Genomic DNA, 27,261 nt, shown 5'->3' on the forward strand with positions numbered 1-27,261 from the left:
ATTGGAAGCAAAAATGCCTTGAGAAACTTCTGCGGACAAAAGAATTAGGAGACTTCATTCTGTCACACACTAGCCAGCAACACAGTCAGTGTTGATATGTTATGTGATATGTAGTTGTCGAGGTTACCTGCAGATGCACAGAGCATTCTAACAGTGTGTCAAAGAGATCTGAATGCATTAGCATAAACAGTGGATAAGATCCTGGAGATGTATCCCTCAATGAGTTCTGCAACTCTGATGATACAGCAGGGTAACAGAGCTGCAGGCGCAGTGGCTTGCACACTGGACTCGCATTCAGGAGGATGACGGTTCAATCCCACGTGCGGCCATCCTGATTTAGGTTTTCCGTGATTTCCCTAAAACGCTCCAGGCAAATGCCAGGATGGTTCTTTTGAAAGGGCACGACCGACTTTCTTCCCCATCCTTCCCTAATCTGATGAGACTGATGACCTCGCCGTTTGGTCTCCTCCCAAAACAACCCAACCCAACAGAGCTGCAGTGTCTTTAGCATCATTGCAGTCGCAGTTAGTAGAACTAACCACACAGGTTGCCGTGTTGCAAACAGTACATACCAAACAACGACTGTATCAGTGTTCATTGAGAAGTCATAACCGTTTGGCTGTGGTGTCAACCACTTGCTGGTATCATAAAAAATTGGTAAGGCTGCACAAAAATGCACACCACCATGCAAATGGAAGCGCAACGGGGAATCAGAGGCAGCTACGCCTATCTCCACTAGTAATACATGCCGATTGTTCATCACAGGTCACAGTGCAATATTTAGTGGACACACGAGCTGAAGTATTGATGTATCCAACAACTAAATTACTGCATCACAACTGTGATGGTTATTACTTTGATGCCACTAATGACTCAAAGATTAAGACCTGTGGACAAGTTGCCTTAATACTCAGTCTTGGTCTCCATCAAGTATTCGAATGACAGTTCACAGTGACCAATGTCTTGCAACTGATCTTGTGGGCAGATTTCCTGTCTTTTTACAATTTGAACAATGCAACAAAATATCTAGATGCTCAAGGAAAGGTCAGCTACACTTCCCCCATGGCAGTAAATGTAATCACCAAGGGTATCCAATATAAGAGATGGCTGAAGGAGTTTTCTGAAGTTTCGCACAGTCACCTACATTACTGCCAGTTAAGCATACAACAGCGCACCACATTCTCACCCACACCACATTCTCACCACACCGGGCCCACATGCCTATGCCTGTCCTAGATGGCTGGAACATGAAAAACTAAAAATAGCCAATGAGGAATTTTGCAGTATGTTAGCACAAGGTGTATGTTAAACTTTGAGTAGTAACTAGGCAGCCCCTTTACACATTATTCTGAAGAAGAACAATGATTGGCATCCATGCAGTCCATACATCCATGCATACTACTGCCAGTTAAACACAGGGACCATTCTGGACCAGAATCCCAAGCTGCATATAGAGGATTTCTCCATCTATGTGCACAGTAAAACAATCTTTTCCCTGATCGACTTATTACCAAATACCAGATACCAGTAGCCACAGATGTCCCTAAAACAGCTATCGCTATATCTTGTGGACTGTTTGAGTTTATGAGAATGGCATCTGGTCTCTGTTACTTGCTGCAAAAATTCCAGCATTCCATGGATGAAGTCACGTGAGAGTTTGATTTTGCTATATATACATAAATGATGTAATGTTGACTTCTGAGGAGGAACAATGATGGCATTTAACTCCATTGTTCGACCATTTATGCATGCACAGTCTACTAATTAACCCTTCAAAATGTATTTTTGTGGCAACAGAAGTTCATTTCCTGGGATACTCTGTTGACACAAATGGCATATGCCTTCCTCAAGATAAAATACAAGCCATAATCATATACCCTCGTCCAATCACAATTAGAGATCTTTGTTTGTTTCTCAGTGTTTTTAACAACATTTCATTTCCAATTATGCCCTGATCACAGCTTCATTAAATGAATTCTTAAGGGAGCACCAAAGCCAAATGACAGATTACAGTGGGCACATAAAACAGACTCTGTTTTCCAGGCCATAAAGATAACAATATCAGATGCTACATGACTGACACATCTTATAGCACAAGCTCCACTGGCATTAATGGTTGACATATCTGCTACCACTATTGGGGCAGTTGCACAACAGTCAATAGATCATTGTTGGCAACCACTCGAATTTTACAGCCACAGACTGTCACCCTTCCAACAATGGTGGGTGACATACAATTGTGAAATATGTGCTGCTACCAAATGTAACCAGATGTGAAAATTACCGAACTATCAGTTTAATAAGTCACAGCTGCAAAATACTAACACGAATTCTTTACAGACGAATGGAAAAACTGGTAGAAGCGGACCTCGGGGAAGATCAGTTTGGATTCCGTAGAAATGTTGGAACACATGAGGCAATACTAACCTTACGACTTATCTTAGAAGAAAGATTAAGAAAAGGCAAACCTACGTTTCTAGCATTTGTAGACTTAGAGAAAGCTTTTGACAACGTTAACTGGAATACTCTCTTTCAAATTCTGAAGGTGGCAGGGGTATAATACAGGGAGCGAAAGGCTATTTACAATTTGTACAGAAACCAGATGGCAGTTATAAGAGTCGAGAGGCATGAAAGGGAAGCAGTGGTTGGGAAAGGAGTGAGACAGAGTTGTAGCCTCTCCCCGATGTTATTCAATCTGTATATTGAGCAAGCAGTAAAGGAGACAGAGGAAAAGTTCGGAGTAGGTATTACAATCCATGGAGAAGAAATAAAAACTTTGAGGTTCGCCGATGACATTGTAAAATCTGTCAGACAGCAAAGGACTTGGAAGAGCAGTTGAATGGAATGGACAGTGTATTGAAAGGAGGGTATAAGATGAACATCAACAAAAGCAAAATGAGGATAATGGAATGTAGTCGAATTAAATCGGGTGATGCTGATGGAATTAGATTAGGAAATGAGACACTTAAAGTAGTAAAGGAATTTTTCTATTTGGGGAGCAAAATAACTGATGATGGTCGAAGTAGAGAGGATATAAAATGTAGACTGGCAATGGCAAGGAAAGTGTTTCTGAAGAAGAGAAATTTGTTAACTTCGAGTATTGATTTAAGTGTCAAGAAATCGTTTCTGAAAGTATTTGTATGGAGTGTAGCCATGTATGGAAGTGAAACATGGACGATAAATAGTTTAGACAAGAAGAGAGTAGAAGCTTTCGAAATGTGGTGCTACAGAAGAATGCTGAAGATAAGGTGGGTAGATCACGTAACTAATGAGGAGGTATTGAATAGGATTGGGGAGAAGAGAAGTAGATTGCTTCATTTGGAGTGCCTTTACACATCACTTCTAACCAAGGATGTCAGCTGGAAATGTATCTTTTCAAGGCACTGGCAATGTTACTAGGTATTAAATGCATATGCACCGATCCTCAGAAGGCACACTTGATGACATCCATTTGTTTTCACAGACTTAGACAGCCTCACACAAATATTTTTGTACAGTGTCTCTGTTTGCAAACCGCTCCAACCACCATATAAGGGGCCATATGTTGTACGAAGTAGAGACAGTAATGTATTCGGAATTGACATTCATGGTGCACTAACTAAAGTTGTCATTGACTGGATCAAGCCTGCATCTTTTGATGCGCAAGACGCCACTAAAAGCTATCACCACCAGTTAACAAAAAATGAAGATGCCGCAACTGATGACCCGTCTGCATGCCACCTTGCTGATGCCTCACGACAGTCACCAGGCATTATCCTGCAGGAGATTATGCCAAGCTTACCCATGCCTCACCCGGATGCCCCTCTATTCATGAGTGCCATGACAGCTGCGATAGGCACAATAAAAAGATTCACACAATCATAGCTTTCAGCCATTAAGACCTTTGTCAGCAGTAGACACACATACAGACATGCGCACACACACATTCATGAAAGCGCAACTTGCACACACATCTGCAGTCTCAGAGAGCTGAAACTACACTGCGAGCAGTGGCACCAGTGCATGATGGGAATGGTAACTGGGTGGGGGTAAGGAGGAGTCTGGGGCAGGGAGGGGGAGGGACAGTATGGTGGGAGTGGCAGACAGTGAAGTGTTGCAGTTTAGTCGGAGGGTAGGAGAGAAGGTGCGGAGGGGGGAGGGGGTAAGTAGCGGAAAGGAGAGAAATAAAAATGAAAGAAATTAAAAGACTGGGTGTGGCGGTGAAATGACAGCTGTGTAGTGCTGGAATGGGAACAGGGAGGGGGCTGGATAGGTGAGTCACTGTCCTCGGGAAGTGTGTGTTATTTGCATTAAATGCATATGTGTGCATTTTCTGCATCATTGGTTATCTGATTTTTGAGCAGGAGCAGGCACAGAATCTGAACATGAAATGACATTGATTTCCATCCATTCTTGCTTTGCATTATTCATGCATGAAACAGAGAAAGGCTCTGTAGTCTTTTGCTGGCAGTCCCATGCAATAACAAAAATTGTATTCAGCTTGTCTGAAGAGGCAATTCTTCTGATCATGGGTGATATAGCATTTCATGCATGACTCTGCTTTGCACGAAGCTGGGACAGTGTAATTGGCATTGTGCCGATGCAGCAAATCCTTAATGTAGAGTGCCCAGCCTTGTCTACACAGTGCTGATTTGTGAGTTCTGGGGTCAGCACTGTGGCTGGAGAAAAGGTTGTTTGTCTCAAGTGAAGTGATAACTGGTAGACAGAAAACTTGCTCAGCTAGATCTTGAACTTTGCATGCATCAATAACTACAAGCATTTCACTGAGGCAAGGGTTGCAATGCTTTAGAATTTTGGCCCTCAATTTCTGATTTTATAGATTCTGAATTATAGCATCATGAAGCTTTTCATCCTGATAAGTTGTGCCACAGACACAACTGAATCTACAGTCTCTAGTTGCACTCTGCAATTTCACAATCCATTCTCTATAGGATTGATCACTATGATGTTGACTGTGGAAAAGTTTATACCATGCAACAAAACATGTATTTGACTCTCAAAAAATACATCTGCTCTTGCAATTATGACCTTGTAGTGCTGGGTTTGCGGGTCACTAAGGGGAAACAGTTTCAGTAGGAGGCAGCAGGTGGACACTCCTATGCATGAAAGTGCACAACAGGTCCGCCTGTGGTCTTGTAGACATTGAATTGTTGATGCAGTTGTGTTATTTATTTTTTCTATGCTTCCTTCATGTCAGTGAACTGTCAGAATAGCGGAGGCAGCAGCTGAATTCCTGAAGTCCACAAGGATGGAAATATGCGATGATGTATTGGAGAACATTCCCATCTGCAAAGTTTAGGGGAACTATAGCAGGGTGCTTCTGGCACCTTTTGCTGCTGAGCTGCTTGCACTGGTACAAGGCAAGAGACTGCTGACAGTAGTTTGGTTATTTGTTGACCCTGAAACTGAACAAGAAATGCTACTCAGCACTTTGATGTTGCTCTCCACAGTTTGCCATGATTCAGTAAATATCTTCACTTAAATACTTCAGCTTAGTGTATGCACACAAACAAAAAAGAATTCAATAGAAAGAAAAAATTGTTCTGCTCTGGTTTGCATAGCTCCTTTTTCCACTTTCTTTTTCTCATCACCAGTATGCTGTGTCTATCTTTGCACACTGTGTGTTTCTTTAGTGGATACAGGAGTGGAGAACAGTTGCCATTCATAACAGAGAATTCGGATATTAATTTATTCTACATCTGATATAAAATAGTTGAAATAATACGTAACATTATTCCTATATTTGCAGTATCAGTTACTAACAGTAGATTTGAATGTAGAAATATATACAGATACAAAAGATTTATAAATCTTTCACTGTCAGTACAATGACTGTTCAGAAGGTGTCGATGCCTGTCCACTATGAAAGTCTGTAAATGTTATTCAACTGGCAAAAACACGAAATGGGCTCAGTGCATGTATGTTTGAACACCCACTACAGGAGCTCGGGATACGGGATGCTTGCATCTCATTAGCAGCAGTGTAATTACTCATGGCAGTGCTCTTGTGCCGCAGTGGCAGCTATAGGAAACACGGCTTAGTAACTGGCGGCGCGCATATTTGAAAGTGCGGCTGACCCTATAATGGCCAATACCACAGGGAGTACTCTTGATGAATGTCCTCTGTAACAGGGTATTCCAGCTGGCATGCCTGCTGGCTGGCAGCTGGGTCCTTATAGCTGCAGGTAGAAGGGGATAGGCAAACAGCAGACGCACAGCAGTCACACAGCCAGGCTGTACCCTAGGTGACAGTACTGCACCTGCCGATCACTCGTGGACTGGAGTGGCCAAGTGGCTGGTGCATGCGCAGAACATGTGCAGTTGGGCTGCCTGGTGGATAGCCTACACTACTTGCACCTGCCCACAAGTGATCTGAGGGAAATGCAGGAGCATTCTTGCCAACTGAGCGGTATTGGAACAGATTGCTCTGTAAGATGGCTTAATAGACCCGAATGTCTGCTGCACCCCACTGAGCATTTGGATCCTCTGACATGGTACTAAAGCAATGTGCTCACAAGAGGGCAGGTGGTGGGGTGATGCGCAGTGGCAAGGAGTAGTGTATCACATGATGCTCCAGGCGATAGTGTCATTCTGATGTGTGCCCGTAGCACACACATTGAGATGCGTGTATAACATGTAGCGTTGATTTTCATGTTAGTTTAGATATGGTCAGGTTAGTTAGCCACTATGAGTTCATTATGGATGACATCAAGCAGACACAATGAGTATTATATTAAGAAGTGACAGTGATAGTTTTTCAAGCATATAAATTTTGTTAGCCAGAGCCAGAAGCAGAGAAACAGTGGCTCGGAGTAGCACTCATCCGAGTGATGCCAGTTACCAAGGTATCTGACGACTGCAGTGTGAGGTGTGTGTCATAGACAGAGAGCTCACTGGTGACACTGCAAAGATTCTTTGTCATTCTCTGCACAGAACACACCACACTGCTGCCTTCTTACCTGCACCCTGCTATAGTTCCCCTCAACTTTGCAGATGGGAATGTTCTCCAGTATATCATTGCATATTTCCATCCTTGTGGACTTAACGCCCATTAACAACTTTCCCCATCTTCCTAATTTATTAAGTTAATTTATTTTAATGGTATTTCTTTATTTTCTCAATTATTTATTCTATTACCTTTTTGCCTAAATTTTTCTCTCCCTCTCTTTTTGACTATTTCTATGTCTCCTTTTCTGTTTTCCTCCTAATTCTTAATTGAACAATTAGTTTCACTTCTGTCTCACTTCCCCTTAATCCAGCTGTACTTTGTACTCTGTCCTATCGTCTCTGGACTGTAGCTGGTACCGTTCTTACTAGTGCACTATGTTTGACCTCCTACTCTCTCTGATATAGCCCACTTTGTTTTTATCTCCTCTCATCCTTGCAACAGATGATTCCCTCTCAACCTAGGGTCTGAGTTACCTATCCCTTCTTCCTAACTGTCCCCAATCTCTCCGTCTTTCCTTTTTTAGGAAAGAACTACCAGTTCTGTTTTTCTCCACTTTTGTGTATATACAGGGTGTTCATTTTAAATGAAGACATTGAAATATCTCAAAAACTACACATCAGATAAAAAAAAGTTATAATTCAAACTTGTCTGTCCAATGATACCACACTCGACCCCCCACCCAGTCCCAACTAGGGTAGCAGTGGGTGGCTTTGAACTCTTCAATGGGAACCCCTATTTTTTGTTGTAGATTACAGTTATGGCAAACTCTACATACATTTTGTCTGAAACATTTGCTTTGTTTCACCACAGATGTTGGTGTAATCAGCATAATATAAATGGTCACACAATCGTAAATTATGACTTGCTACTCAGTGACCCTTGAATATTCAGTGGTACGTGGAACCCCACCTCCATGTTGCGAGGGTAGAACAGGCCAGTACATCATAATTTCTAATTGGAAACCTCATTTACAATATTGTATTTATTTGACATATTGAATAAGGGACTGATCGACGTGGCACTGTGGCCGTGACTCCAGGTGAATGCTACTCTGTGTTTCCAATTAGAATGAGTGTTGAAACAAAGTACCAGCAACTTCAATACACTTAGTGGTCTGCTTTTCAAATGACCATACACAGGACAGAAGCATATCTGTAGGAATGTCAGACCAAGCATTTTTGATGTTGTCAAACATTGTCTTCATAGCCTGTTGGCACTTGCTGGTACACCTTATGTTTTAAATATCCCCACAGAAAGAAATTGGTGATATCAAATCCTGCGACCTACCAGGTCAATTAATAGCCACCTCTCCTGACCCACCAACCAGTGTAAACATGGTCAAATAGCTCCCATGCTTCAGTTGTGCAATGCAACTGTCATGCTGTAACCACATACATTGTTGAATGTCCAGAACAATATCTAACAGTAGTACCAGCAGTTCCTGATCCAAAAGTGTTCAGTATTTGTGTCCATTCAGTTTGCTATTGATAAAATGTGGACCAATGAATTTGTTCCCCATGATGCCACATCATACTTTAACCAATCAATGACATTTGTGATCAACTTGCCATAAACAGTTGGGATTGTCTACACTCCAGTACTGCATGTTATGGAGGTTAGCGCTATTGTGGTTTGTGAATGCAGACTTGTCAGAAAATAGTACCTGGGCAAAGAATGTGGGGATTGTTTGCATTTGTTGACAGGCTCATTCGCAAAATGCTACCCAGTTATGGAAATTGGTGACATGAATTTTTTGATCCAGTGACACGTGGTATGGATGATACTTATGATGATGCAGTGTTGTGACAATACTACCTACAGACATACTGGAATTGCGGTGTAATTGTGAGGTGCTAACCCATGGATTGTGGTGTACTGTCGCTGGTACAGCTATTTCATTAGGTTCTCCTGCAACTTAATTCATTTCCTTTTGCCGATCTGTATGCTGCCGTCAGATGTTAAGGTGTTAACAATCTTGTAAAATAACAAACAAGAGCTAGCTTTCTCTGGAAAACGCTTGGCATACGGGGCAACAGCAGCCTCAAAGATTCTCCTACAGTCTCTGTAAATGAGTATCATTTCACTTTTTTCTTCTGTGGTTATGTCATGCATCATCCACTTGCACATCTGTTCTCTACATGATAGGCAGGTGTGCAGGCAATAAACACTTTGCAAGTATTGTAATGTTTAAAGCCACTATCTGCTCTATGTCTGCACGATATGTGAGCTCTTGTTGCAGTGTACTGCCTGTTATGATACATCATAGTTCGCTGCACAGCCATGGTGGCTGGGAATCGAACCCAGGAGCCTGTGATCCAGAGGCAGCAACGTTAGCCCCTAGACCACGAGTTGCAGACATATACAAAATTGTGAATGGGGGTTTGCAGTTAGAAGTTATGCAATACTGGCCTGTCATACCCTCACAGCATGGAGGTAGGATCAGACGTACCACTGGATATACAAGGGCCATTGAGTGGCATGTCATAAATTACAATTGTGAACCCATTTCTATTCCACTGATGACAGCTCCATCAACGGTGAAATGAAGAAAATGCTTCAGACAAAACGTATGGAGATTTTGCCATAGCATTGTATTCTGCATTAAAAAACGGTGGTTCCCCCCCCCCCCCCCCCCCTCCCCTTCACCCCTCACCACTGCCACCCGGAACATACAAATTTGAATTATAACTTCTTTTTGATCCGACGTGTAGTTTTCAAGATATTTCAGTGTCTCCAGGTAAAATGAATATGCTGTGTATCAGCAGTGCTCTGAAGTTTGCCTCATGAAGATAATTGATTGCTAGCCATTCTGTCTCCTTTAATTTTTTTTTTTTTTTTTTTTTTTTTTTTTTTTTTTTTTTTTTAAAAAAAATACACAATTTATCATTTGTCATTACAACTATGTGCTCTTCTTATTTTCTTTTCAAGTTTTAATTAATTTATCATACATTACCCTTCCGACTTACCATCTCATACTGCTATTCCTCATTCATAAGGTGCACTTCAGCAGGTTGCCGTGTAAAACAGAACAACAGCAATGGACACATTCTTTCACTCTATCATGTTATAAAAGGAATTTGGTATTTAGGTCTTTCTTATTTATTTATTTGCTGCTGCTTCAGTCCAGAGCCACGCTGCTGCTACAGTCTCTGGTTCGAATCCTGCCTTGGGCATGGATTTGTGTGATGTCCTCCTTAGGTTAGTTAGGTTTAAGTAGTTCTAAGTCTAGGGGACTGATGACCTCAGATGTTAAGTCCCATACTGCTCAGGGCCATTTGCTGTCTATACAATAACCAATTTTCAGACATTGTAATTGGTTTCTTCTGTTCTCTTGATTTATTTATTTTTTACTCAGTTATGCAGTGCGTTAAAAGTATTGCAGATTGATACAGCACATTTTTGTACGTATTCCATATTGACACTGCATTTTACTTTCAGGTTTCCTTTTAGAGTTTCCACTTGTAGACTTTCAAGTAATATATCATAATGAAACTTCCTGGCAGGTTAAAACTGTGTGCCAGACCAAGACTCAAACTCGGGACCTTTGCCTTTCTCAGGCAAGTGCCCGTTAAAGGCAAAGGTCCCGAGTTTGAGTCTCAGTCCAACACATGGTTTTAACCTGACAGGAAGTTTCATATCAATGCACACTCTGCTGCAGAGTGAAAATCTCCTTCTGGAAATATATCATAATGTTTCAGTGACACAAGGAGATGTAAATCTGGGGCAGTCAGTTTCCTTTTGTTAAAGGCTGCAAATTGAGTCTGTGATTGGAGATCAAGATGATGTTGAGATACAGATGTTATTCAGCTTTTGTTAATTCTGTGGATGGAGTTGTGACATAATAACAATGTTCATGAACCACATTTTTGTCTTGCCCCTTTACTGTAAGGACCTCTGTTATGTGTGCAAATTTTAGTAACTTCCATGGGTTGACAGGAAGTGCAAAATGGCTAAGCAGGGATGGCTAGAGGACAAATGTAAGGATGTAGAGGCTTATCTCCCTAGGGGTAAGATAAATACTGCCTACAGGAAAATTAAAGAGACCTTGGAGAAAAGAGAACCACTTGTATGAATATCAAATGCTCAGATGGAAACCCTGTTCTAAGCAAAGAAGGGAAAGCAGAAAGGTGGAAGGAGTATATAGAGGGTCTATACAAGTGCGATGTAATTGAGGACAATATTATGGAAATGGAAGAGGATGTAGATGAAGATGAAATGGGAGATATGATACTGCGTGAAGAGTTTGACAGAGCACTGAAAGATTTGAGTCGAAACAAGGCCCCAGGAGTAGACAACATTCCATTAGAACTACTGACGGCCTTGGGAGAGCCAGTCCTGACGAAACTCTACTATCTGGTGAGCAAGATGTATGAGACAGGCGAAATACCTTCAGACTTCAAGAAGAATATAATAATTCCAATCCCAAAGAAAGTAGGTGTTGGCAGATGTGAAAATTACCAAACAATCAGTTTAATAAGCCACAGCTGCAAAATACTAACGCGAATTCTTTACAGACAAATGGAAAAACTAGTAGAAGCCGACCCCGGGAAAGATCAGTTTGGATTCCGTAGAAATATTGGAACACGTGAGGCAATACTGACCCTACGACTTATCTTAGAAGCTAGACTAAGGAAAAGCAAACCTACGTTTCTAGCATTTGTAGACTTAGAGAAAGCATTTGACAATGTTGACTGGAATACTCTCTTTCAAATTCTGAAGGTGGCAGGGGTAAAATGCAGGGAGTGAAAGGCTATTTACAATTTGTACAGAAACCAGATGGCAGTTATAAGAGTAGAGGGACATGAAAGGGAAGCAATGGTTGGGAAGGGAGTGAGACAGGGTTGTAGCTTATCCCCAATGTTATTTAATCTTTATATTGAGCAAGCAATAAAGGAAACAAAAGAAAAGTTCGGAGAAGGAATTAAAATCCATGGAGAAGAAATAAAAACTTTGAGGTTCGCCGATGACATTCTAATTCTGTCAGAGACAGCAAAGGACTTGGAAGAGCAGTTGAACGGAATGGATAGTGTCTTGAAAGGAGGATATAAGATGAACATCAACAGAAGCAAAACGAGAATAATGGAATGTAGTCGAATTAAGTCGGGTGATGCTGAGGGAATTAGATTAGGAAATGAGACACTTAAAGTAGTAAAGGAGTTTTGCTATTTGGGGAGCAAAATAACTGACGATGGTCGAAGTAGAGAGGATATAAAATGTAGACTGGCAATGGCTAGGAAAGCGTTTCTGAAGAAGAGAAATTTGTTAACATCAAATATAGATTTAAGTGTCAGGAAGTCATTTCTGAAAGTATTTGTATGGAGTGTGGCCATGTATGGAAGTGAAACATGGACGATAAATAGTTTGGACAAGAAGAGAATAGAAGCTTTCAAAATGTGGTGCTACAGAAGAATGCTGAAGATTAGATGGGTAGATCACATAACTAATGAGGAGGTATTGAATAGGATTGGGGAGAAGAGAAGTTTGTGGCACAGCTTGACTAGACGAAGGGATCAGTTGGTAGGACATGTTCTGGGGCATCAAGGGATCACCAAATTAGTATTGGAGGGCAGCGTGGAGGGTAAAAATCGTAGAGGGAGACCAAGAGATGAATACACTAAGCAGATTCAAAAGGATGTAGGTTGCAGTAGGTACTGGGAGATGAAGAAGCTTGCACAGGACTGAGTAGCATGGAGAGCTGCATCAAACCAGTCTCAGGACTGACGACCACAACAACAACACATGGGTAATGATTACACACATCTAAAAATTTTGACTTTTCATCTGAATTTGTATGATAATATGAATTTCTGACTAAATGGATTGCGCTGATCACAAATCTAAGGCCTGTTTCTCTACAGCACATGAGGTTTTCGAACCATCATCCTCATCATAATCTTTGAAATCTGTTCTTAGTGACATCAGAAAACAATTACAGGCAGATGGAGATAAAATGGAACAATAAAAGGGTAAAATAAAGTTACATGAAAGATGTAATAATTATAAGAAGCAATATGGTGATTTGGACACGTTCCAGGTGGAGGTATTCCTTCCGTTTATGTTTACTCTTGAATGAATGCTTGATTTCCTTCATTTTGCCTGTGACTTCTTCATGTGTGATATGCCACCAGTAGTCAGACACCATGTTTATTCCCCAGAAACCTTGATAATCATGTTCCAGAGTTTTAAGTTTCTGATGGAACCAGTCACCATGTTACTCTGATGTTTCAACCAAATTGTCCTGAAAATTGTCTGGAGGACCTAACTGTTTGGATGACTATAGCATATGTTGCACTATTCCCTTATAATCAGGCTGCTTATTCTGTCCAAGGAAACAATGCAGAACTGTTTTGTTTCCATCATTGTACTTTCAAAATTTTTATGAGGCATCAACTTACTTACATGCAATCCAACAAATATCCCTTCTTTCAACTTTGCAGCCAATAGATTTCGGAACTGGCTACACAGGTATTGGACACAGTTTCCTTTTTTGTCCAGTGCTTTCATATACCACTTCATCAGTCCTAATTTTTTGTGCAGTGGAGGCAATGAAATATGATATGGTTTAACCAAATGCTCATTCACAGTGTTCTTCGATCCCTGTATCACGTTTTTCCTCTTAGGCCACTCTCTCTTACTCCAGTGCTCATGATACTACTACTACTACTACTACTACTGTCCTATCCACATATATAGCAAAGCATCTTGGTACACCCTTTTGGCTGGCAGAGAAAAATACTAGTCACTTTAAAGTCACCACATACAAGCCAGTGGTGTTCTTCATACTTCACATTTTGAGCGAGTACACTCATAGTACTGCATGTCTCTATTAAGTGTGCTGAATCTGCAATCGAAATTGGAGCTAGCTTATTTCCAGTATGTAACAACACTGCTTTCATATTTTGCTTTGAAGAATCTATAAGTAACCGCCATTGGTTACTGTCATAGTTTGGAGCTCCCACTTTCATCACTAATCTAGCAGTGTCATCCAAAACACCATTAAATCATCTTCAACAAAAAAATCCCCTTAAGTCTTTATAATTATTTCTGAACATTGAATATGATGTACTGTATGCAAGCAAATTACTTTCACTGAGATGTGATCTCAGAAGCTGTGCTGCATTTTTTGAGAGTTGAGTTGTAGAACTGCCATTGGGTATCATAGACTATTGCAAGTAAGTTTAGACTACGGTAGTTTTCCTAGTAGCTTTGGTCAGCTAAGATCATAAACAAATTACCTGTGTGGTAAGTGTGCTGCGTAGCTGTTGAGTGCACTCAGTGTCTTACTAGAGTCCCCTAACTGGAAGTAATGATCCATCTAGAAACTGAGTGAGGATATACAAAGGGCCACTTACATAAAATATTTGTCCTACATAGCTATTCTCTTGATTGTTAACTTCTGTATGAGTAAGAAGTTGGGGTCCTATCAGTAACTCACTTGCAGTAGTCAGATTTACTACTTTCATGACTTAACTCTGGTTCAGAGAATTTAAATGTATCCATTGATGTTAGTAGAGAGTGGATTGGTAGCCTGGACCATGAGAGACAGGTATAACTGCCAAATCTGAGTATTTTTATCATGTTTCCCTTGTTGTATCCCGCTACTTTTATCATACAGAGAAACCAATGATTGACCTGACTCTTCTGTTAGTGCTTAGCGAAGTTCAAACACTTCATTTTACTTTCACTCTATTTCCTTAATCACTCCACACATGTATGAGAGACAAGATTTGGAGCAAATGACATGTCCTGATCTCCAAACTTAATGTCAAAAAAGAAAAATATGATTTCTGCACAAATTCTATTAATTATCTCAGCATCTTGTACTTATATCACGTAAGTTACACATATGTAACAAAATGTATACAGGCCATTAGCACACTGCCTTCCTGACATTTCGAACTTGACTTCGATGACATTTTGAACTTGGCTTTGATGAAATAACACCACTCACAACAACACGCATAAGCCTCTTCTTCTAGCTGTCACATTCACTGAGTTGTTGATATCTGTGGTCGTAAAGAAGCATCTGCTTTGAAGTTCATTCTCCCTCATCAACTCCAGCATCCTACAGAGAAACAATGTTGCCACATATATATAAATTATACTACATAACACAAATTTTGCAGCCAATAGTAAATATAATGCAGTAGGTTGAGAGGAGGGGGTAGCTGTGCAGGAAAAACAGAGGGTGATAGGAAAAAAAGATGATACCATTTTCGTGTTCTGGGATACCATATTAGTAACAAACACCACTTACTTTCCAAAGCCTAGAATGTGTGCGGACCTGTTATTAATTGTCATAAAAGCTACTGCATTATTGAAATTGATCACATATAAATCATTTTGATTCTAATCATATTCTGTTTGAGTTGATGCTTAGTATTTCATATTCCAGAATTGCCACCATTGGAGTTAATGAATGGAGGAAGTCCATCATCCCCTTTTTATGCAGACATTAGAATAATAATTCCACTTGTTGTGGCCTTTGTGGCAGTAGTGGGAGCTGGCGCTGCTGCTGCCCTTTGCTGGAGAAACAGTAAGTTTCATACAATTTCCAAGACTAAAATAGTGAACAAACAATACAGCACATACTCCATAACACAAAAAAGGGCACACCATGAAGGAACTATCTGAATGGGATGGAAATTGGTAGATGTGATGTGCATGTACAGACAAACAAATGATTACAGTTTCAGAAAAAATTGGATGATATTCAAGAGAAAGAGCTTCACAAGTTGACCTTATCAGTAACTTACTGGTCCACCTCTGTCCCTTATGAAAGCAATTATTCAGTTTGGTACTGATTGACAGAGTTTTTGGATGTCCTCCTGAGTGATATCATTCCAAATTCTGTCTAATTGATATGTTAGATTGTCAAAATCCCTAGATGTTTGGAGGGTTCTTCCCACAGTTCTCCAAACGTTCTCAGTTGAGGGGAGATCCGGTGAACTTGCTGGCCAAGATAAGGTTTGGCAAGGATGAAAACAAGCAGTAGAAACTGTTGGCATGTGCGGTCAGGCAGTATCTTGCTGAAATGTATTCCCAGGATGGCTTGCCATGAAGAGCAACACAACTGACCATAAATATCATTGACTTACTGCTGTGCTTTAAGGGATGACAACCAAAGTGCTCCTGCTATGAAAAGAAATGGCACCCCAGGCCATCACTCCTGGTTGTTGGGCCATAAGGCAGGTGACGGTCAAATTGGTATCCCACCACTGTCCAGGGCTACTCCAATCAATGAGACTCTAGGGTGAAAATGCGTCTGGAGATGTCCTGGACGGCTGTGGGCTACCAGCCTGACTGTTAACCACCATTCAGCCTGACAATGAGAACTGTTTGTGTGGGGTGCCGTTTCTTTTCATTGCAGGACTCCTTTGGTTGTCATCCTCAGCACACCTACAGCAGAGCAGTATGTAATGATATTCTGCACCCCATTTTGTTGCCCTTCATGACAAGAAATCCTGTGCTTACATTTCAGCAAGATAACACCTGCCTGCACACAGTGAGGGTTTTTACTGCTTGTCTTCATGCTTGCCAAGCCCTACCTCAGCCAGCATGGTTGCTGGATCTCTTCCCAATTGAGAACATTGAGAACATTCTGGGCAGGACCCTCCAACCAGCTCGGGATTTTGATGATCTAACATGCCAGTTGAATAGAATGGCATGATATCCCTCAGGAGGTCATTCAGCAACCCCATCAATCATTGCCAAGCCAAATAACTGCTTGCATAAAATAAGGGCCAGAGGTTAACCAACATGTTATTGACTTGCTCGATTTGTGAAGCTCTTTCTCTTGAATTTCTCTCATCTAGTTTTTCTGAAATTGTAATCATTTGTTTTTCTGTACATGTACATCACATCTGCCGATTTCCATCCCATACAGACAATTCCTTTGTGGTGCTTCTTTTGTCTTACTTGGAGCTCTTTATACAAGTTATATGCATTTGTGTGTACTGTCATTTCACAACAATAATTTGTGTAGATCTTATATCTTTGAAGTATATTTCACCCCATGTATGCACTTCAAATAATCTCAATGTTTCAATGAGAATAAAAGGGAGAATGAATATTAACAATATTTGAGATAGAAGAGGAGGATGAATAGCTAATAAGTTACCTATGCTGAAACATAAAGGGTGGGACTGATGACATAAAAGCAGAGTAAAAAACAAGATACTCCAAAAGGTTGCTTTTTAGAGATAGGTGTGGCTAATTTCAAAGTTTTATGTCAAGTTTGGTGCAGATCTCCACCTTGACTTCTTAACAGGTCCAAGATTGTTCTAGATGAGACATTTTTTATGAACAAATGAATTCTAGATTTAAGTTCCAAAGCCTTATTTTGTAACAATTTAGAGAGGCACGCTGCATTGATGGTTCAAACCAAGGCGACGCGTGTAGTTGTTCATTTGTTTTGCACAGTCATGTTTTCATTTTCCTTCCCAAAGAATATACTACATGCAGTGCAAATACGCAATCAGTCCTGAAGGCAATGAAGCAGAAAATGTATAAGAATCGCAGATAACATATCCAGCAGAGAAAATTGTCAAAACAATACAGGAAACAGTTTTTCTTTTTCATCATCCAGGGCAATACACATCATTCTGCTGATTATCAGGCATGTGGAAATAAGGGGAAATTTGCAAGCAGGCAAAACAGTCAAGGATGCCCAGGGAAACACATTGTGACACAACATTCTTCAGTCAGAGGGCTGTGTAATTGTGAGAGATGGGTTGGCAATAAGAGACTACAAATATAAACTGCATCCAGTGAAGTCAACTGCCTGGCAATGACATACTCTATATTGATCACTCTGACAAGATGAAATCACCCTGACCTGCCTCCAAGTAAGATACTATTCATAAATGCATTCCTTGGAATGAGTATTACACAGAATACCCAAAGCAAGGAGAATATAAGAAGGAGATTGTCAAAAGCAAAGAAAGCTTTAATCAGTAAAGGAGTCTACTGAAATCAAATATTAATATGGTGCTGATGAAGAAGTTTGGAAAATAAATGTCTGGAGTAGAGCATTGTATGGTAGTGAAATACTGACTATCAGAAATATTTGCAGGAAGAAACTTAAAATATCAAAAATTATATGGACAGATAAAGAACAAAATGAAGAATTACTAAAAAGAATAAATGAGGATAGAATTCTGTGGAAAACTCTTACCAGGAAAAGGGGCATGTTAGAGGGACATCTGCTTTGGGTTCAAGAGTAGTTACCAAGGCACAGAAAGGAACAGTAGAGAGGAAAAAAATAGTACAAGAAGACCACTACTAGGTCTGCCTCTGTAGCTGAGTGGTTGCATGTCTGATTGCCATGTGGAAAATCTGGGTTCAATTCCCAGTATTACCAGGGTTTTTTCTGTGGTGGAGGACTGGAATGGTGTCCACTCAGTCTTATGATGCCAATTGAAGATGTGTTTGAATAAGAAGGAGCAGTTCCAGTGTCTGGAAAGCTGGGAGAGTGGTGTGCTGACCCCAAGACCCGCCAAACAGCATCTGAATGACATTATATGGCAGAAAATAATTTATTGTTTTTAGTTTAGACCAAGACTAAAATGTGCAAAAGAGATTATAGAGGTTGTTGAGTGTAATAGTTAAACAGATATGAAAAGATGAGTGCAAGACAGGAAACACTGAAAAATGGTATCAAACCTATCAAAAGATTGATGACAAAAAAATTGTTGTTATTTGATTCCTTGGTGAGAGTAAAATTTTGTCTCTATAGAAGTTTTGTGCCACAAACAGTATGGGTAGTGGTTTGGTTTAATGAAGCATAAATCTGTTGTCTCTGAGGCACATGTGGATGTCATCCATTACTCTTAAGGTGGAAAAGTTCTGATAGCATCTAAGTGCTTTAGGAGTAAAGGAGATCACTCACTAAGAAGCAGAAATGGTGAAACGTTGACAGGTACAGGCATAAAAGAGAGTAAACTTGCTAGCTTTTGGAGTAAATCCTTTCTGAAACTGTAATACAACACCACACACACACACACACACACACACACACACACACACACCAATGTCCCTACATGGTGCCAGCTGGACACAAAATGATGTGCATCCAGCTGGCAACATGTATGCGCGCGTGTGTGTGTGTGTGTGTGTGGAGAAAGCATTTACTCCAAAAGCTAGCAAGTTTACTCTCTTTGTGTGTGTGTGTGTGTGTGTGTGTGTGTGTGTGTGTGTGTGTCAAAGACTAAACGCTTCTGCTTTTTGGTGACTGGTTTCCTTTACTCCTAAATTGTCCAGTACCTTGGTTGTTAAATAATTTGCGTGACCATCCACAGTTTTAATAACTTCACTGGATGTTTCCAAATAGAAAATTTTGATTAATCACATATCATCTTAGTGGCAACTCATAAAAAGCTGGAAAAGAACTGTGTTCACCTTTCATGTTACAGAATCCCAGTCAGGTGGAAACCTGTTGCCTGATTATTGACACATGTCCCTGTTGTCTGGATGAAGTTAAAGTATTTTTAGAGACCCAAGAAATGTTTGTGAGTAAGGAAATAAGAAAAATACCGTGATGCGCAACATGACTCAATCTTATGCATTAGTTTTCAGTATCAGCTTACACTCTGCTGCTTATAGGATGGACATTCAATAAATAATTCAACTTTATTTTTCTCAGCCAAATTCAGATGAAAAGATGTGCAATTTATTGTGGGACATGTGGAATATTCCCACTTCGGCCCCTAGGGAAACGGTATGTGGATGATGCAGAGGTTATTGATGCAGCATGAATTTGGCTCCAACATTGACTACTAGAGTGGTACAATGCAGGTATACAGGCACTCCCATTAATGTGGCATAAGGCCATCGTAATTGAATGGAGATTATGTTGAAAAATAGAGTGGGGAATAATATGGCATACTGAAATCCAGAATAAAACCAGACAGTTTTTAGAAAAAAAAGTGTTGCATTACTTATTGAATGCCCCTTGTAACATTTCCTGAAAACATAGAGGATAATTTTCCTGAATTGGTCAGATAAAAACAAGGTTACAGTAGAAAAAACATCTCTGATGCTTAAAACAACTTCCTTGTTTCGTTTTGCATTCATTAACAATTCTCTGTGTAGGTCAGAAATTACACTTTCATTAGAGTATTATACCCTTGATTAATTTTGAAACTCTGTTGTGAAATTACTTAAAGGAATTTAAGGTCTTTCACTTTTGTTGTATTAAATCAGATAAAGTTACTAATGAGTTATGTATTTTCATTATTGCAACACACCAGAAAAGTTTTTACACTCAGGTTCTGACGCAGCTTGCATATTTTGTAAATCTAGATGTAAAAGTGAGTGAATACTTCTCTTATTAGTAAGACAATACTAAATTGTAAAACATGGCTTCAAAGCTAGCAAAGAGGATAAAATAACTACAGTATTTGTGCCTTTGAATCATATATTTCTTAATTTGTCTTGTTATCTTTTCATGTGACTCATTGGCTTGTAAAATGCCATATTTTAGGGGCAACCGTTTTAGAGCAAAACCGGCCACTGAAAGAGACCTTGGACAATCAGCAGAATGCCGAAGCTCAGAGGGAAAGATATTATGCCACAATCCACAAGGTAGCTTTGCAAGCTAGTGGTGATAAAATACCAGGTAAAGAAAGCCTCAGGACTGTCTGAGTGAAAATTTTCTTTGATGTTCTTCTGTGCAGTGAAATTTCAAAAAAAACTGTAGTTTGACTGATGTGCACAGTTTCAGTGGGTAGTCATGTTTAGCCTCAAAACAATTGTAATAATATGAGCATGTGGATACCTACACTCCATGGGATTTATGGTGTAGGTATGTGTTCTGATTCCAGTATGTTTGTTTTTGCAGAAACGTCAGAGGACATATCACCATACGCAACATTCCAGCTATCAGGTCCTGGTGTAGACCCAAACAACACTCTTCTGCACAGTTTTATGTATCACGAACAAGCTATGACTGAAGGGTGTGCATCACCACCACCACATGCAGTATGTTCTTTTATTTACATACATTTTTGAACTCTGGGAAAAAATAATTCTCTCTCAAAGATTTTTCAAAATATTGTATAGTAATTTTATAATGAAAATAATCTCAGGATTATAGAGTTTAAGATCAAAAGAACATCTCTAAAAAAGGTGGCAAAAGACAAATGTGTATGTAAATAATTCAGTAAAAAATAAGGAGGGTTTTGAGGAAGCAAAACTATTGAAGGGCTGGAGAAACTAATTTTTGTTGTGTTTCTGTGATCTCTAGTCATTACAGAATTTTAAGCCTGTTTTCCTTAACCCCGTTTTATGTCCTCCAAGACAGAAAAAAAAAACGCTGATGTGTCATTAGCTATAGAATGTTTTATCAAAATGCTTCTGAGCACAAAGATTTGCCACAGGTATTTTATGATGACACTGTAATTTAAACTGCAATATCTTATAAACTGCATCTGTTTTTAGGCGTGCAAAACATGCTCACTTAACTAATTACATTCACAGATAATGTTTCAGGGAGCAAGAGCTGTTTATCTGTAACATAAAGACTGCGTGTTAGGTGAGACAAAGAAGTAAGTTCTTCCTCTGCAAAATAGAATTCTCATATCAATTTCTGCCCTTGAATTAAAGTTAGTTACAGCTTCTCTCTTACCTTGTACGGAAATATAAGCTCACGCATATTTCACATCAATACCTTAGTAAATGGAAATGAGCGTTTGGCGTCATTGGCCGGGAGGCCCCTCGCGGGGCAGGTCCGGCCGCCATATCGCAGGTCTTATTACATTCGGCGCCACATTGGGCGACCTGCACGCCGGATGGGGATGAAATGATGATGAACACAACACAACACCCAGTCCCTGAGCGGAGAAAATCTCCGACCCAGCCGGGAATCGAACCCGGGCCCAGAGGACGGCAATCCGTCACGCTGACCACTCAGCTACTGGGGCGGACAATACCTTAGTGAACAACGCCTACATTACTCTCATGTTATTATCAGAACAGGTTAGTATTTTCCTCTTCAATCCTCTTCTTTGCCTTAGTAATGCCCTTCTCAAACAAGTGAACAAGAATTTTTTTTTCCATTTGAATTGCTGTCTCTTTAAAGGATTATTAATAATCATATGTGCATCATCAACAATATAAAAATCCAGGTTTACACATGAATGCATCACAGCCACCTTCATGAGAGAGTAAAGACACACAACACACTAACTTCCCCTGTGGTATCAGCCTAGAAAGTCTTTGTTCCAGGCCAAGGGTTACACCTGTAAGTACATAATTTGATTGATGCATTCTTACATTTAGGCATATCCTTAAACTTTCTCTCATAACCTTCATCTTTTTTAATTAAAAGTTTGACACACCTCTTTCACCAGTAAGTAAATTCCAATTTATGTACCTGTGAACACAATGTTTTCCAGTTTCATCTTCCAGATCCTACATTATTTATTACTATAAAATTAGTACTGTGTATTATTTCAGGTAATAAAAACTGCAACAAGGAGAAGAGGAAGTAGGAAAACTGAGGTGGATTCTGATGAATCAGATTCAGACCCTGATCAATTGACATCTAGTCGAACAGAGTCTTCCAATCAGCTTGATGCAGCAAAGATAAAACACAGTAAGTGAGCATATTCTTTATTGGTTGTAAACCAAAATTATCTTGAGATTTGTTGCATTTGATATCTCTCTCTTTCTCTCTCTCTCTCTCTCTCTCTCTCTCTCTCACACACACACACACACACACACACACACACACACACACAGAGAGAGAGAGAGAGAGAGAGAGAGAGAGAGAGAGAGAGAGGGGGGGGGGGGGGGGAGGGGGTGATTGTAATGTAGATTAATGACAACTTAGTACACAATATTAGATGCGATCTCAGAGTTTTTGCAGTTATTTTATTTGGCTATGAGGAAGCTTTATCCAATAAAAACAGAATTAATATCTAGTCAGGTCTATACAGAATGTTACAGAAAAGACTGACAAGTAGCTCTAATGGAAAGGAATGGAAAGTTAAAGTTCTGTTAACAAATGTATTAATTCATAATTACACAATGGAAAAGTCAGGATGGAATGTAACAATATTATGAAAAGGATAGCTGCTACTCCTCATATAGTGGAGATACTGAGTCACAGATAGGCACAACAAAAAGACTGTCACAAAACAATCTTTTGGCCAACAGGGCCTTTGTCAAAAATAGATGACAAATATGTGCACACACACACACAAACACACACACACACACACACACACACACACACAAATGCAACCCACACACACATGACCACAGCCACTGGCAGCTAAAGCCTTTTCATAAGATTCATAACTCATGATTATAATAGTAATTTTTCTAGAATGTGATCTATACACAAACCAACTGGGGCTCGCCCAGTTTATTCACAACAAGGGATGTAGACAGGATGTTTCTTGGAAACACTCCATATTCCAAGTCACTGGTGTGGTCTCATCCGAGGGTGCTCCTCATGAAAAGTGCCCACTGGATAGTCATGGCACAGTGGTCGACAGTAATGTTGTGCCACCTATTCGGTTCCTAGTGGCATTAGGTTGCCCAATTATGTCCCCTGCCTCCCATCTCCCCCCCCACCCCCCACCTCCCTCGCCTTGCCCCCCAATGTGCTAGAAGATGCAGGAGGCAGGAGATGTGAGGGCTAGATGAGCTGCCACCATGAAAGTCAGTGGACATCAGTGCAGAAGGCCTGGGCAGGACAACGCTTGATAGAAGATGCATGAGTCACTACAGGACAGGAATGTCCACTAGGGGCAGAGGAGCAGATGACTGCTAACCAGCATGTCAGGGTTGAGCTTGGCTTTGATAGTGCCGCAGAAGCTCATGGATAGAGGCCATGGTATACATTAAGGACCTGGGTGGGCAGAGAATGTTCCCCTAGTGGGTAGTGCCTGAACTGATTGACCCACACTGGGGTGCCCATTCAGAAGGGAGAGCACTTGGCGATGACAGGTGCTTTTGGTGGACACGGTGTATCAAAGAGGGTGAGGTGAGAGTGGTCATAAAGACACTCTGCTGGACTGCAGCCCTCATCAGGGTGGCCCTTCAAGCTGTTAAAAATGCATATGGCATTAGGTGTGGTGTTAGACATCGTTTCCTTGTGGAGCTGGGTTTTAAAGATGCAGATAATGTGTTCCACACCACTGTTGAAGGCTGGGTGAAGGGTGCAGTGCAAAGGTGTTGAACTCTGTTATGTGTGCAAAACCATTTGAAGTCGTAGGAGGTTAAAGGTGTTCCATTAACCCAAAACCAAAGCCTGTGGGTTGCCTTCAAGAGAAAAGATTTTTTTTTTTTCAAGACAACAATAGTAGTGGCAGTAGGGACCTGAGTGATGGGAAACACTAAAGGGCAGTGAGAAAACAAACCAGTCACAGTCAATCACATGGAGACCAAAACTGACACAGCAGAACCTAAATGGATACATTCTCACTTCTCTGCAGTATTGAGCCAGGGAGAGAACTGATGGAGAGGTGCAGTTTGATGGGCATGACAGGTGAAACATTCGTAGATCAGGTCCTCAGTGTCAGAATCAATATTTTTCCATGCTACATTCTGTTGTGACAAGCTTCTCATCTGAAACACATCTCAGTGGGCATTGTGCAGGATGCACAGCACTTATGGCCAAAGAGAGAGAGGAGTAAGGAAAGGGCAGTGATTCTTGTCCAAGACCCAAAACAGAACCCCTCAGTTGAGATGCAGTTGATGTTGCCATGGCCATTAGAGTCTAAATTTGGGGCTGGCAGACATCTCCAGCCACCTGTGTTGTACAAAGTGACCAAGGCAATATAACATCAGGATCTTGTGAGTGGTGGATGCAATGTCACACAATCACATCTGGTAAGTCTCTGCTGACCTGGGATTCTGGGCACTTTTCCAAACTCTACCCCTTTTCTTAAGCCTCATCAGTCCTTTTCCTTCACCTGTCTTCCTTTCTCTTCAACCCTTCTGCCAGAAAAAGGAGTCACTGACTCAAAAGCTTGCACACATAATATCTTTTATGTGTGTGTTCTCCTGCTGATGCTAGGTTAGTAGATTATTTTATCTGTCCAATTACATTATGTCTTCAAAAATTGGTTATTTTCATTGACATAGCGTTTAGAGAAAGGCTGAAACAGCTGAATCCAGATCTGAGTCTAAATGGATACACACCAGTTCATGTTGATCAAATGCTGGATCGGGAATCAAGACTGTGCGTCAGCATTTGTATTTAACATCTCTGCATGATAGTGGATAGAAAAATGAAAATTATAGCAGTGAAACATCCAGCACCATAAGTGATGGGTGGTCTGGTCTGGCAAGCCAAATGGTGAGCAATGGGTGTCAATCAGTGATGATGAAATTTCTGTCAATAAAGGAATAACTTAAATTTCTGACCTGTGTAAACAGAAGCAAGGGCTTCCTGCTCTATTTGAGAAGATCTTCTAACCTTATACAATAGGGTAATCTGTGGTGTCAGTGTATTTATGGGATAGGGCTGTCCTGATAATATGAGCAGTTGCTACTACCAGAGGCAGACCAGTGCCTACTTAAGGCAATCTTTTAAAGTCTAGGAAGCATGTTGACAGCAAGGTGACCATTCAAAATGTGCACTTATTTCAATGGGCAAGGGAATTCTTCTAGGTTTGCTATGTATTGGCCATAATAGTTGATCTTACCCAAGATGAACTTCTACGTATTTTATATTCATTGGGAGGGGGGGGGGGGGGGGCAATTTATCAGTTGCCACAACATAATCCCTTATTAGTTCCAGTCCATTTGCTGAGATATGCATCAAGGAAGTCATGAAACTGGTTACATTCAAGTCCTTTTGCTGCCATTCTCTGAAAAAAAGTTCTAGGTTGTTGGGGTGATCCCCTGGAGTTGCAGCTGTGACCAAGATAGCATCAAAGTATGTGGCACAGGTGGGAATATCTTGCAGTAACTGATCCATAAAATGCTGAAATATGCCAATGGCTGAACAGATTCTAAAAGCTGTGTGGCAAATTACCACTAAGTGAGCTGGTGATGCTACATCCAAGCAGATTTGAAAATATGCCTCTGCAAGATAATTTTTACTGAATAGTGTGCCATGACCTAATTTTGCAAAGAGTTCATCCAGGGTCATTAGAGGATAAGTTTCTGTTTCAGCTTGTGCCTTTATCATTACTTTTAAACCGTTCCAAAGTCTCAAGGTACCATTGACTTTCTATACTGTGACCAAGAGAGTGGCCCATTGACTAGGAGGAACCAATATTAACAGATCTTCATAACTGAATCTGTTCAGCTCTATTTTGAGGGTGTCATTTAGAACTGAGGATACCATGCAAGCTTCGAGGAAAGACGGGCAGCCATCGTTTTAATAGTGTCATGAGTTTCAAAGTCATTTGTATCTTTAATGTAGGTGACAAAATGTTGAGTATATCTGTCACAGAGAGTTCTTAAGGCAGTGCAAGGCCCTTTGGATTGCATGGTGTGCACTATTTGATGAACCATAAACCCAAAAGTGTGGAATAAGCCTATCCCGAAAACATTGTTCACACTGGGGTCAGCTACCACCAGAAATTTTCTGGAAAAATGACTTGACTCTAAGCAAGCAAAACTGGAAACTTTTCTAATGAACAAGGTGAGCAGTCTTCAACTGTTTGCTGATGATGCTGTGGTATCTGGGAAGGTGTCATTGCTGCATTACTGTAGAAGGATACAAGATCATTTAGACAAAATTTATAGTTGGTGTAATGAATAGCAGCTTGCCCTAAATGTAGAAAAATGTAATTTAATGCAGATGAGTAGGAAAAACACTTCCATATGTTTGAATACAGCATTATTAGTGGCTGCTTGACACAGTCACATCAATTGACTTCAGTTTATTGGGAGAATTCTAGGGAAGTTTAACATGTCTGTAAAGGAGAGCACTGTTGTAACCTGTTCTTGAGTAGTGCCCAAGTGTTTGGGATCCACACCAGGTCAGATTAAAAGAAGACATTGAGGCAATTCAGAGATGTGCTGCTAGATCTCTTACAGGTAGGTTCGACCACTGTACTGGTATTATGGAAATGCTCCATGAAATTAAATAGCAATCCCTGGAGGGAAGGCAATGTTATTTTCATGAAACACTATTGAGGGACTTTAATAAGAATCCACAATCCTCTGGCCATCCCCATGATCCTCACAAAGCTGATTGCAGAACGATTCTACTGTTGCCATCATACATTTGACATGAGGATGATGAAGATATATGAGAGACTAGGGCTCATACCGAGGCATATAGACATTTGTTTTTCCCTTGCTTTAGTTATGAGTGGCGCAGTACAGGAAACAACTAGTAGTGAT

General features: G+C 40.5%; 1 protein-coding gene across 1 annotated transcript in view; it reads left to right on the forward strand.

Moving 5' to 3' along the window:
- LOC124795618 (Down syndrome cell adhesion molecule-like protein Dscam2) overlaps positions 1-27,261 on the forward strand; it is a 594,927-nt gene that overhangs the window by 548,511 nt on the left and 19,155 nt on the right. Inside the window, exons 23-27 of the mRNA XM_047259690.1 lie at positions 15,344-15,484; positions 20,447-20,566; positions 20,789-20,928; positions 21,695-21,721; positions 22,387-22,543. Of these exons, the coding sequence (XP_047115646.1) occupies positions 15,344-15,484; positions 20,447-20,566; positions 20,789-20,928; positions 21,695-21,721; positions 22,387-22,543 (585 nt within the window). The remainder of the gene's footprint in view (positions 1-15,343; positions 15,485-20,446; positions 20,567-20,788; positions 20,929-21,694; positions 21,722-22,386; positions 22,544-27,261) is intronic.

Source organism: Schistocerca piceifrons, chromosome 4 (genome assembly GCF_021461385.2).
Source record: "Schistocerca piceifrons isolate TAMUIC-IGC-003096 chromosome 4, iqSchPice1.1, whole genome shotgun sequence".
Classification (NCBI taxonomy): Eukaryota; Metazoa; Arthropoda; class Insecta; order Orthoptera; family Acrididae; genus Schistocerca; species Schistocerca piceifrons.